The sequence below is a fragment of the Corvus kubaryi genome, unplaced genomic scaffold (assembly GCF_017639235.1).
Source record: "Corvus kubaryi isolate FWS band 111438036 unplaced genomic scaffold, C.kubaryi_AGA036_p1.0 37396, whole genome shotgun sequence".
In the NCBI taxonomy this organism is placed as follows: Eukaryota; Metazoa; Chordata; class Aves; order Passeriformes; family Corvidae; genus Corvus; species Corvus kubaryi.
Window position 1 is genome coordinate 310,043 of NW_024581135.1, and position 14,285 is coordinate 324,327.

Here is a 14,285-nt window from a genome sequence, read left to right on the forward strand (position 1 = left end):
AATAACTTCTCCAGAGAAACAAACATGAAAGAAAAATGTAATAATAAGATGCATAACAGCTACTTTTTCTTACTGCAAGAAGCAGCCTGTGTTTAATCTTTTGGCAATAAAGGTAGAGATCTTAATATTTAAACGAGTCATGACTGATTAAGCCACGGAAGATGGGACCACTTGCCACAGGTGTGCAAGGAACGCAGTGAGCCCTGGCGGCAGCCACGGGCGAGCCCCGGAGCGGGGACTTGCCTGGGGTCCTTGTGGATGCTGTCGATGGAAGGCGAGCGCGTGGTGCCGCCGTCGGGCGCGGGCTGCAGGCGGCCGTAGCTGGGCTCGGGCAGCCGGAACGGCACCGCCCGCAGCGGCTCCGCCAGCGCGGCCGCCGGGGGCAGCCCGTAGTTGTTTCTTTGGTATGTGAGGGTGCTACGCTGGCTGGAGGATCGCTGCAGGTTACCCATGCCTAGGATAAAACAGTGTCAAAACCAACCAGGTAACAAGTGCCTGCTGAAGAGAAGGGGTGACACCTACTTAACAGTGCAAGCAAAAAAAACATCAGTCTTGAAAATGCGTACTGTGCTCAGTGTTGGAAGCTGATGCCAGATTTCAGGGAGCAATTCCTCAGTGTCCCATGGAAGATGGAGAGGTTAGTTACAGAATGAAAGGTTTTGTGGGATCAGACTTGTGCCTCAGCTTCCCTCAACAAGTATTTAAAGTAGGAAAAGCATCCCATGCCAACAAGCAGAAATCTGGGTGCAAAGTGTTTTCTAAGTTCATAATATCAATTCACCTATTGTACCAAAAAGGAAAAGAAAGTAAACAAAAATTCATATTGTTTATATGATATTTTGCTTTTCCTAACTACATGTACATTTTCCCTAACAAAAGGTAATATGTGGATCACTGCAAAAATGAAGCTGAGTGGTTCAGGAACAAGAACATGCATCTTCCTGTCTGAACAGAGCTCTTGTGGTGGCTCTTGTTCTTCCAAGGTAAGTGGTATTAAGTAGACAAGTAAACAAAGAATTCCAGTTTCCAGTTATATTTCTTCATTGGCACATTCTGACAAACTCCATTTATTCTAGGTTGTAGAAGGCAGGAGAATTGCAAAAACTGGTGCCTCCTTCAGCACTCTGTTCTCTTGGTATTGCAGTTACATTAGCAAACATTAAAAAGACATTTTCAAGTGTGTGAAAACATGACATAGGAATCGGACAGTTCTCTATAAATACTTCTAGAGAGGTTACTTAACTAAATCACTCTTAATATCTTAAGAGTTTTTGGAAACAACTATACAAATTATTAATCAACCTTAACAAACTGCATTGCAACATGCATTACATTTCTCTCTACAGAAAGTAAATCCTAATACTAAACTAATGCCTATGCTCTTCACAATACATGAGTAGCACTTCTGTGAGATACTAGGGGAATATTTTGGTTCCAATAGATAATCCTCAGCTGTAGTCTTTACCATTATGCTTTGCTGAGAAGTTGGGTAAAACAGTATTTCTACTGTGAAAGATGCAGTAGGTAATTTTAGTGGAAAGCTCTTGTTTTACTATATTGATGAATAAAAAAAACCATGAACCAACTCAATTCATAAGAGAGTGATGCACAAAGAATGCAAGAGAGAAAGCAATAAATTCTGTGTGTCATTAAATACACGTATCTGGGATGTACCTGCGTGTGTGCTATCAAACAGAAAACACTCTGACCCCAGGCTGACAGTGATATATAGCCCCAAGCATTCCCTGCAAACATCAAAAGAACCTTTTAATTCCTACAGGTTATTTTAAGTCCTTCAAACCTAGCTTCTGTCTCCATTAATTTATACCCTCTAGTTCTTCCTTCTGTACTGGCATTCCATGTCTCCCCCGTCACGCCCCGTGCCCCAGAACAGCCGGCTCGGACAGAGCCCGGGGCTGTCACCCACCGGAGCCGGTGCGGAACAGGGCGGCCTGGGAGCCGTGGTGCAGCTCGACGGCGCCGTGGTTGGGGCTGCGGTACACGGGGCTGTAGAACGTCCTGCCCTCGTAGATGGGGGTGATGTGCATGTCTGGGGACACCGCCGAGCGCAGCTCCTGCCCCAGCTGGCTGTGCTGGCTCGCGTACGAACTCCTCAGGCCTGCAACCAAGCACAGGGAAATGTCTACGTGGCCCATCTTCAGCAAAGCAACAGAGCTGTCAGGATTGAATCTTTCTTCCCTTAGACAAGAAAAGGTGTTGGTTAAATCTACAGTTACAAAGACTTACTCATTACATTTTTTCCATTATTAAATGGCCCATACTGAAAGGCTCACTGACAAAGCAGCATTTCCTTGACCAAAAGTTTTGTCCGTACACTGACAACTTGAAGTTTTCTGACTTATTTTTTTTTGTCGTTTGCAGTCTAAACCACAGAGAATAAAAGCTGAATCAGCATGTGCAGTGCACAGATTCAGCAATGACAGGGTAAGTATGGACCTGACAGAAATCCCATAGTGACAGAGGGCACAGACTAAAGCTGGTTGTAATACTGAAACTGAAACAGTCCATAGTAGTAAGAGCAAACATCTGCTTGATAGTGGCAGCAGAAAAGTAAGCACATGGAGAAAAATCTTTATAAAGGTTTAAATAGCCCATGGTCTGCATATAAATAGCAATGCTGCAGTTGGATGAGATTTTTTCACCTTGCTATATATTAATATTTCATATAAAATGTATACAACTTTGTCGACTTTGGCATTACCACCGCAGGCACTAAAGCTTTGGCAGTTTTCAAAGCAACAGAACATGTGAAGTTAGCTATACAAGGATGATGAAATGATGGAGATTACAGAACAAGTTCAAAAGTACAATGGAGTAGTGATGTTTAACCAAATGTATCCTACATCTGAGTACTTCCCCCCTCAAAATCCCAGACCTGCTCTGCCACAGTGTCTGCAAGGGAACCTTTGGGCCATCGCTAAGAAAACACATCTACAGGTGGTGAGAACAGAAGGACTTGAGCAGGCAAAGAGGGCAGCAGGGCCCACAGCTCCAGGTGACAATGCCATCTCCTGGGAAGACAGTCATCTCCAACATTACTGTTCTCCCAGAACATGCAGCCCATGGACATGGAGACTGTAAGCACAGAAGAGTAGCTGATCATATATCTACTCTCTCCTCTTGCTTACACAGCAGGGACTAGCTCTGGATTATACTGAAGGCTGCCACAGTACCCTAAACCTTTCCCACATCCAAACTTTCCTCTTAGAAAACTGATCATACACAAATTTGAGTTTCAGATTTCAGCTGCTTCCTCTAAAGACACATGAAAATTAATTTATATTAGAATATGTAAGAGCTTTTTTAACAATACTGAGGAATTCTTACTTAATTTGTAACATCAAGCACAGGGAAGTTATAGCACTTCAAGTTTCCTGGAAAGGTTACAGTTCAGACAGCTATAAAATAAGATGCTCTCTCAGCTTGGACTACCATGTCGTTAATGTCTTCTTTCACTCTAAAAGCATTAACTTTAAAGTGTCTGTTTCTGAATCACTGATTCACTATCTCAATAACTATTTTTTCTCAAGATACATCAGTTCACCTGTTTAGATAAGATGATATCTCCAAGCAGTGCTAAAGTACCTGACTAATATTTTAAGAGGGCAAGACTGCTGTTTTACCACAAATGGCCTGTACACATTTACACTTCTGAACAGCCTTTCCCATCAAACTCATTCCCAATCCCTTATCAAACTGGCACATTATTAAGTCTTGCAAAGAGAGGTGAGGGAGAAGACACATTATACCTTTTGCTGAGGGATGAGAGCATTTTGGAGTTTCCTGCACTATAACAGTTCAAAAGAAAAAACAGAAGTTGCCATCTGTTCTGAAGGGCACATGGTCTAATTGGAAAATCACCTTGTCTGTGCTCATTCAGATGAAGGTCAGAACAAAATCAGTAACACACAAAACTTAAAATGTAAAGTAACTGCATGTTAACAAGAACTGCCTCTCAGATTAATAGATTCTACCTTTTAGAACTCTATTTTAAGCTAGTATTAAAATGGTTACCCTATATTTAATTTGAAGGATGAGATAGTCTAGAAATACTAGTGGAAAAAAACCCCCTATTATTCAGCAGTAGTAAGTTTATATTTTAAGAAAGAACTAGACATAAAATTAGTTCCAGGCTAGTATGTTTTACTTTATGTTTAGCCTGCACACATATTTAAATGTACTTTTACCTTTGAAAATGTTGACATGACTCTGTAAGACTTAGAATTTCAGTTAGCAACTTAAATCATAGGATTTAATTCAATGCATAGCCACCAATTAGTAATCATAGAGAAAGCCAGTATTCACCAGGAACTTGTGATTGATACAGAGTGTTTGACATCAGTATTTACAACTGACCTGACACATCCACCCCAATTATGTCTCAGCACTACAGCGTTTCATCCACAACACCACGACTGCATTCTGGGTTTTCTACAGCTGTGGTTTGTGCTGCATTTTATCCATGTCTGTGCCCATTACTCACCTGTGAGGCTATCTGGCCGTGGGGGGACCATCCTCTCATAGATATCATACTGCTGTCCATACTGTTCCATGTCATGAATTGTCCTCTGCAGCGTCGTTCCCAAGTGCTGTGGAACTGCCGTCATGCCAGAACGCTTCGGGGAAGAGGATCCCAGCTGAGTTTGGGATGGAGATCCCACTCTGGTTTGCACATCAGTAAGGGCAAGAGGAGAGCCAACTCTGCCTGCTGTCTGGTACTGGGCAGTGCCGCTGCTGGGGTTTGCCTGCCGGGAGGTGAGCGAGCCGACGCGCCGCACGGCCGAGGGGGAGGCAGGTCGGTGCCCAGCGTACGGGGACCCCGCGCGCTGCACGGGCAGGGTGGTGGATGAGTATGCGTGGGAAGCCAGGGATCTCTGCTCAGCAACGCTGGGAGAACCATACCCGCTGCCCAGAGATGTCCGCAGCGACCCCCGCGACGGGGAGACGCCGGTGCTGACCACGTAGGAGGGAGACTGTGCTCTGGATGGCACCGAACTGACCCGTCTCATGACTCGGTTGGTAGCAGTATTTGCTGAAGGCTGTTGAAAATCAAAAACATTTATGAGTTTTATCATTAAGGTCACACAGTGGATATTGTTCTCCTGCAAGACAGGAGTCAGCAGGAAATGCACACAACAGTATATACAGGCAGCTGGAGTGTAGCTTTTACCCTAAACCTAATTCCTTCAAGTTTCTCTGTAACTTTTTTCTAATCAGTGCTTCTCAGTATATAAAATGACAATTTAACATTAAAAAACGACCTGTTTCTCATTCTCATTTGGCTTGCTATGTTAATCTGCACCTATGCTTTCCTTCCTTACTACTCAACCACTCTGGAAATTCAGGAACAGTAACACAAAGAGTTCTGGTATAATCTAGAAATGTTCTGACAATTACAGTCTTACTATCATTCCATTTACCAAAAAAGGAGGGAAAAGCTAGAAACCATAGAATGTACGGGAACAATACCAGCATCTTCCTTTAACAACTATGCTTACATACAGGCTAACTTCTCGGAAGTTTTCCCCCATTTCCCAATGAATTTTGACTGATACTTTCTTGATATGACAATAGCAGTGTACTGTGAAGTCAGGAGTGCTACTTCACTTCAACTCCTGTGAATGACCCAAATCACACGTGCGCTGATGCCAGCAAACGAGTCTCTGCTGCAAGCCATTCCGGCTTTTTAACCAGTGAAAGGGTTAAACAAAACCTGTAACTTTGTAACATTAACTCCAGCCCATACAAAGGGGAGCCCAGCTATACAGCTGCTGTCTCTAAACCCCGTTGGAGCCCGTGCACAGCCAGAGGTGCAGGGCACTGAGCAGAGTACCTGGACTGACGTCTGCCCTTCAGCGCGTGAGCTCCTCACCACATGGTTGTTGGCAGGTCCACCAAGGGAATGCTGCTGTCTGATCTCTGACTTGTTCAAGTTTTGGCTGTTATGGAAACTGCTTATTTCCTGGTAACCACTGTCAGAATAAGAATTCATTTGTGTTGAACTTCTTGAGTTACCTACAGACCCTGTAGATATGAAGCCAGCATAAGAATAAAATCATCAAACAAATTCACAAATTATTATATAACTTTGTTATTTGATGCATTCATAACTGCATTATGTTTTCATACTGTCAATACAGAAATATAGTCTAATATTTAAAATGCACACAACAGACCCTCACTTTCATGGAGAGATGTCTGCTCTGGTGAGTAGAGAGTCCCTTGCTCTGCTTCTGTCCTAGTATCATAGGCATTGGTGTGAACACCCTCTGACACCTGGGGTTTGCTTACACTGCTGGGCGGAGGATCTGAAAGAACAAATTATTTAGATAAATCCAGTGTTTTGTATGCAAGTTTCCTGCAAACTCAATAATCATTATTTTCTCATACATACTAATGAAGGACTTACACCAAACAGAATCAGCTTACTGGCAGACAGGTATCATCTCCCAAACACAATGAAGAGAATGTTAATACAAATCTCTGAGAACTTTTGTCTCCTGAAAGTTTTGATGTAATTCTACAATTCTAATTTTTCAAATATATGTTCCAACCTATTTTAATGAAAAATTAATTGATTACCTAGTATACTCTGAAGAATAGAAACACTGTGCAACTGTGCAGCAGTGCCCAGTGGACAGCTATCCTTGTCTTAAGGGCCTGTAATCAACACCTCCAGATAGAAAAGGCTGTGCTGAATTTCATCCCTATTTGTGTACTATGAACACCAGATGCAGCAAATTTCTATACTTTTTTTTTTTACTTAGTAAACTGCTATCTAAATATGTGCCTCTTAAGCTAACTTTGGTTCCAAGAATGTCAGCTGAATTGTACAGACAAATGACAGTGTTGTAAAGAAAGGCAAAGGAGGCACAGCAATGCTCTTATGAAGAAAGGAAAAACCTAAACAATCTGGGAAAAAAAGGACGAAGATGAAGATACTGAATCAACATTATTTTAACAGAAATATTAAGCATTCAATTATCATGTATGCAGGCAGCAGAGATGCAGTACAGTACCACAGAACAGTTTAGGTCAGAAAAGCCCTCTGAGACCATCGAGTCCAACTGTTCCCCCAGTACAAGGCCACCACTTGTCCCCAAAGTTCCACACCCACATGGCTTTAAAATCCCTCCAGGGATGGGCACTCCATCCCAGTCCTGGGCAGCCCTTTCCATGAAGAATTTTCCCTAATATCCAAGCTAAACCTCCCTGAGGAAGCAGAATAGGCAGTGGAGGTTATGTTTAAAGATACCACCTGAAACGTAAATTCTTGCTGCAGTAATCCATGAATGAGCCTGGAGTGAACCCAAAGGGAACATGCCAAGGACCACCAGCCCAGTCCCAAGGACTGCTCAGTGCCAGGAGCTGTGGGCTCTGGGCAGTGATGCCTGCTGCACAGAAATACTCTGGCTTTTACTAGTGGCTGGACACAAAATGCTGGTGTCTCACTATCTGCATAATGAGCCATAATGGAACATTCATACTAAAAATGTTACTCAGCAATTGCTATTTTGAAGGACGCTCGAACACTAGTCAAATTAAAAAAAAAAAAAAAAAAAAAAAAAAAAAATCAATAAATCTTAGCAATCCCAGGAAGTCAGCAGTTAATCAGTAGTACGCCCATAGGTCAAAACTAGCTTGTAAAATTTGACGCTAGTTAATTTACTAGAATAGGAGTATCATGACCAAATTTAATTAAGATTTAATAAGAAGTATTACTACACTTCCATTAGTTTAATTGTCAGTATGCCTAGAAATGATCCAGAGAATCAACACTGCAAGAACTCACTTCACAGCCTGTTACACCAGCTCAACACCAGATGGTAACAGCCACCAGTGGATGTTCCACGTTCTTCGGAATAAAGCACTTGGAGGACTTGGACTTTTACATTAGGATTACATCCAACTTCAATACCTTAATCTTCAGTCATTTTGTTTATCTAATACAAGGCCCTATTATCTCAGTTACTGGATATTACATGATATTAAATCAATGTCAAACTGACAATCAGTTTGGGAAGAGACACACAGGAAGAATAAGGTCCAATTGTGCTGTTCAGTGCAGACGTTCCCAGGACAGAGCTTTGAGTCCAACCCCGCTCCCATCACACACTGCCTACCACGCCAAAGCCATCATAGGGCTAAAAAATAAAGACTGTTTAGGCTGTTTAACAAAGGCAAGAATGCAGAATAAAATGAATTGTTGTCTTTCTATCTGACTCCACTACCATGAAACAGGAGGAATGCCCTGAATAAAACAATAGCCTTCTTATAAATGGCTGATCTAATATTCTATTTATAAGCATCTGCAAAACAACATCACTTTACACTTCTGTGAAAAATTCTGTATAGTTCTACTGATGCAGAATGCAATTATAGCTACAGTCACATCTTATCGTCCACTGATGCTTTTGACGTAAACCACTACCTACAGTCATAAAAAAGGTGATTTAAGGCAGTGTTTTTATCCATCTTTAACTCCAGCATTTTCAGATTACAATTCATAAAGCAGCATCTAGTAACACTTGTACAAAACAAAGATCCATGGTGAACTGGGGAATAAAACCCACAATCATGCCACAATCACAACATAACTGTAAACAGGAAAGGAGATGTAGATTGGGAAATTATAAGCAAGAAATAGGTTTTTTTTCCAACATGCCCACTTCTGAGCAATTACTGCAGGAAAGACTACTTTGAATACAGAGATGTGAGAAATACACATCTAGGTTTGCATTAACACATACAGCATTGAAACAGAAGTAGAATTTTTGCCATATGTCAAGTGACTTCTTAGCAGAGATGTGCACAGGAGAGTTCTAAATAAAAACACACAAATGTGAGGAGAGAATTAAAGGATAAAACAAAAACATGAGCTGGATGAAAGAAAGAAGGAAAGAAAGAGAAAGAAAGAAACGAAAAGGAAGAAACTAATGGAAGGTTAAGGAGAAAAGCGAGTAAGTTACAGGAAAATCAGAAAAGGAAATAAAGCAATGGAATGCAATTGGCCGAAATAAATAAGTAAAACAACAGCTGAGAGCTCTCAGAAGGAATCTGTACCAGTTGTGAAATGTCATTGGGACATTATAGAACAAGGGGAAGCAATGTGATTTAAAAACTGCCAACAAACAAAACCCACAAAACCAACATTCACATTGAAAAAATATGTAAGACTGGTTTCTCAATTACTTGAAAAAACAAATTTGACTTCTGTTTAAAACCACTGTTGAAAGAATACCTGGAAAGCATGACCATGACTAGCAAAAGTTAAATGGCAGGACAAGTAGGCTGTTGAGAACATTAGCTTTAAAAGAGAGGAAAAAAGCTAACGTGTGCCTCACCTCAGCTGCAGCAACAGAAACCATGAAAATACAATTATGCACAAGTTTAAGAGCTTAATCTCCAAATAAAACAAAAACTGGGAATGGGATATAAAATAATCCCAATTATAGTAATTATGAATATGCTTGATTGAACAAGGAGCAGCAGGCAGGGTCCCTGTGCAGCAGCCAGCACAGCTCCGAGGACAGACAGCACCCTGTATGTACGAGTGGGACAGGAACGCTCTGCAGAACGGGGTTCATGCAGCTCTCACCCTACAATGCCAACTGCATTGGGATTGCAGTGGGCCACTTTTGGCCAGCATGACAAGAGCACCCAGTCATCCAGCACAACAAGTGACTTGCAGGAGCCATTGTCTGTGCCTGTCCCACGGTGGCTCCTGCACGTGCCCCCATCACTCCAGAGCCCACGGAGTCCAGAGCGCGACTCCGCAATGTTAAACACCGTAACTGATGCGCTCAACCTCTCAGAGCTCCATGCTCTGACCTGTCAGGGGCAGGACAGATTATTCCAACAGACCAGGGAATGAATGCCACCTTGAAGAAATAGTCCTACCCTTTCCCCCAATATAGTCAGGAGCAGACGTAGCAGTACAAGAAAAATGTTTCTTTTGGAAAGAAAGTTCACACTATCCTGAGATACAAAAGCAGAAAAAGCACTCTCAGAAAAACCTTCACTTATTGGAGATCTTCTCAGTTAAGTAAGAACATCAGTAAAAAGAAAAAAAGTCCAGTTTTCAGGCTTAAAACATGCAGTATTTTTTCATGATCCTTACCTGCCAGGGGGAAGACTCACAAGTAAATTTTAATTAATTGCAAAGAAGACCCAATACATGACAAGCCTTGTGTTACAGTCACAGCTCACACAGAAATGCAAAGGCACATAAAGATGCAAGAAAAGTACTTGCAAGTACTTGTAAGCTCAAGCACCTTTTACAGTAACACAGGAACACACGTGTCCCATGTGTGACAAAGAAGACATTAATGTCATACTTTAACAAAGATACTTGGAAAAGATATGTAGCATTACTGCTAATGTTTCATTTCTGACAAAACAAGCAATGAATGCCAAGAATATAAATCTACTTGGGCTTAAAGCAAATTGTACATAAAAGATAATACCTGAGGATCTCCAAGGAAATGACTTCTCAGTAGAGCTGCAGAAAGAAAAAAAAATTATCACACAAATGAACCATGTGGTTAGTTTGGGCTTTTTATTGTATTTTTAATTAATCATAGAAAACTGTACAAACCCCCCCCCCCAGCAGAAAAAATGTCAATAGTCCATGTCAATACCACTCTGCAGTGCTTTACACCGGACAACCAAACCATTGGTTATCAAGTTCAATTTTCTATTAGTCAGTGGGAATTATTTACTGTAACTTACTGTACATCACAGCACCAAGCAGCATAACCTGTCTGCAACAGGACAGGTGAGAGCATGACTTATGACACACAATTCCTGTTTAAGGTGCCATGATGTCGGTAACAGCCCACACCAGTGTGTGCCACCAGCAGCACAGCACAACCAGCATACACAGCCCACAGACATCTGTGTACCATCAGCACCAAACATTCTGTTCAGACAGGAGCAGTCACTGCTCGGGGCAGGGTCCAGCAAAGGAGGTTTGGGGATCACCACTCTAGAGCATCTGGCTTCTACATGTAAAGCAGTTCAAAAATCATAGGTCTGTTTCTGTTCATTTTTTTCACTGTTTCTTCAGTTTCCAGTTTTCCAGAGAGAATTCCGGTCCTTCATACAGAACAAGTCAAACCACCTGACACACAGCTACAATTCTGAGAGTGAGGAGCAGACAGATGTCACACTGTCCAGGTTAGAGAGATGCCTTCAGAGCCAACTACTGCACAGACCAAGCAGGTGTCTGGTATCAGTGCAAAATCCAACCTGCTCCTGCATTTTTCCAATAATGACTTTTTATCAAACTATCTTTACCCTTTTGTCCTTCCACCGAGCATGTGCTTTCCCATGCTGACAGTAGTATTGATGCACGACCACCTCTGCAGACAAATGCAGAATTCATCCATGTGTTATATTCTAAATATTTTTATGGGAAAATGTATTTCCTTACTCTAAATATAAAATATCAAACTTGGAATAATATGTTGTTTTTTGCAGTGATTATAAGCTATTTTCTAAACTAAAAGCTCTTTAAAGGAAAAACAGGCAAGTCCATCAGATTTTATTGTGCCTAAATATCAGCATGAGACTATGATTTTGGGTAAGATGTAGCAATTTCTAAATGATTTTTTTATTTTACTTCTTTCTACCACAGCTACTAATTACAGAAAACTAGCTCAGCAACTGAACAGCACAAGATACTTGGTTCCTAAAATGAAGTCAACCATTTAGGAACCTTTTTGGAAACAAAATATTTGTATAAGAGTGCTAAAGACACATACTAGCACAAACTGAACTAGAATTACAATGAGACTTCAGGAAAAAGGAGAATTCTAATGTAGGCTTCAAGTGTCTTAAAGTCAACCTCTGGCCACAGAATTCTCACGCTACCTAAATACCAAGTTTTCCACTCTTGCCCTTTACTCTGTTCCTCAGACTTTCTGGAAACTCAATTCCCTACACCGAGGCAACATGGCTCAGCGTTTCTGGCAATGGTAACACACACACTGAATACACACAAATACTTTATTGTCACACACACAAGACTGTTACCTGGAGCACGTCCCTGCCCAACATACCTGACTACTTGAACTTCCTTTACAGGTACGGAATGTAGGAATGAAAAAGGCTGCTCTGACCGTGGGTCACATGAAGAAAGCTACTTCGTCAATACTTCAACTGGTCAAGCATTTACCTTGACTCTTATTAAATGATTTTGGAACAGGTCCAGCATACATCACCTACTGATATCATCACCTGATTTTGTCACCTAGCAGGTGCAATGTTTTGAAGACAGCAAATCTTTCAGCTTTGAGCAGTAAGTCCAGCGCATTTCATTCCACTGTTTAAAAGCCACTGTGGGGACATACTGCAATGCCCATGCTGAGCTGCTGCTGGAATTAACTGCAATGCTGTCTCTTCCAGACAGTAGCAAGTAAGATATCCAAAGAGTGCCCACGTGGTGAGCTGCCCTTCGGAAAATGCTACATTTTAGCCCACTACTATCCTTGAAAAAGAATTAGGTTAGTAGAGTAGACACGCAGAGATACTCCTCTATCAGAAATATCGTAACAGCTTGGTATGATGTACAGTTTCAATTAGAGAAGATAGAGACAAATATGACAGTAACACAAATATTTGGTAACTGGAGATGGAGCATGCATACAAACTGTGCTGAAATCCATCTATGCCTTTTTTTTTTTTTTTTTTTTTTTTGACCCTTTTGATTTTTTTCCTCACTTGCATTTTTAAGGATCTGGATTGGGTTTTTTTGGTTTGAGGTTTTGATTAATTTGATTTTTTTGTTGTTTGGTAGTTTTTTTAGTTTTGCCCCTTTCTTAATTTCACACCTTTTCTTTGCCATTTCACTCCTTTAGTTCAAAGTTATCTTAGACACAAAATTGAAGCAGCTGCCAATCTGGAAAAAATAAAAATCTGATAAATGGAAAAGGTTTAGCATTAAGTCATTTAGAGACAGAACACACTAAGGACCACCAGCACTACTTTATATTTTCATGTGGCAGCTCTCAAACAAACACTTTCCAGCTTTGGATTTCCAGGTTAGAGCAGGGGCCAGCATCCCTCTCACTAACGTGGCTCTGCCACTCTGCTAAGGTAGAAGAGGCTGGTGGAGGCCCCAGCCAGGTCCCATCCAGCACCTGTGCACAGGACAGCAAGGCTTCAGGAATAACACTGGCATTTAGGGAAATTGCAGACTTCTGATTTTGTTAAGCAGTTTGCTATTTTTTTAAAAATGACGTAAACACAATTATAGTTCCTTGACTGGACAGGTCAACCCCCAGTGCATCTTTCACAGGTTTTGCATGACATGAAACAGTTTAAACCTACTATCTTTGCAAGTACTCCATAAGGTGAAAAGTATTTCTGGTTTAAACAGCACCACTTGAGAGAAAAGCAGTGATTTCCATCGCCTACCTTCCTGCTTGGCTATACTGCTGTTGTCATCAAAAAAAGACAACAGATGGAAAAAATTAAGTATTATTTATTAAATATTTGTAAAATGGTGAAAAGCTGTAAAAAGCTAAAAATATAATTCTGTTTAAAATGTATGTACTTCACACATATTCCTGTAGTATTTCAGTTCACTACTTGGCTATGCCTCCATCATTGGAATACATCTGTGCTGTGAGGCAGGAGCAGCAACGGGCTGTTCCCAGCAATCCGGGTGTGTTGCTCAGGCAGAGCTGCCAGCGAGACTCAAGCACCCCTACAGACTGAATGTGTTGTTTTACTTGTCCTTTAGCTTCCATTTTAAATATCTACATCAACAACACATTTACAACTATATGCAGGGTATAAAACTTTGTGTAACTTTAAATTCTTAGTACAGGGGGATTTCTCTAATAAAATGCCATATACTAAACTCCATAAACTTGTATTAAACCTTACAAGCAACTGGAAACCAGGAAAATCAGTATTTTGCTTTTCTTGTTGAGACAGATAAGTAGACATTTTCACAAGTATTTTAAGTAAATGCGGTAATTTTCAGTCTTCAACTTTTCTAACAGCTATCTTCTTGAATTCACCAATACAGCTGATTCTTCTACCCACTCTGCCAGACCCTGTGCCAGGAACCTAAGCAATCCTATGTTCCCCCCCAACAAATTAACCAGCACTGCCACCAAAAACAGGTAGTCCTGGGACTCACTGGTGCTTTCCAGGTGACCCTGGAAAGCACTAATTCTCTAGGTGTGAATTCAGAAAGTGTCTGGAATACTACACCTGGACATAGTCAGTCATACTGATGGATGCTACTTCAT

General features: G+C 41.2%; 1 protein-coding gene across 9 annotated transcripts in view; it reads right to left on the reverse strand.

Annotated features, from left to right (window-relative positions):
• Positions 1-14,285, reverse strand: part of PKP4 (plakophilin 4) — a 72,129-nt gene that overhangs the window by 17,502 nt on the left and 40,342 nt on the right. For 6 of the 9 annotated variants that reach the window (XM_042040429.1, XM_042040428.1, XM_042040427.1 and 3 more), the window contains exons 4-9: positions 10,488-10,522; positions 6,198-6,329; positions 5,855-6,045; positions 4,505-5,060; positions 1,928-2,119; positions 244-454 (exon numbers count right to left, since the gene is read on the reverse strand). In XM_042040429.1, coding sequence (XP_041896363.1) covers positions 244-454; positions 1,928-2,119; positions 4,505-5,060; positions 5,855-6,045; positions 6,198-6,329; positions 10,488-10,522 — 1,317 coding nt within the window. The remainder of the gene's footprint in view (positions 1-243; positions 455-1,927; positions 2,120-4,504; positions 5,061-5,854; positions 6,046-6,197; positions 6,330-10,487; positions 10,523-14,285) is intronic. The other 3 variants (XM_042040432.1, XM_042040425.1, XM_042040431.1) reach the window with 1 other exon arrangement.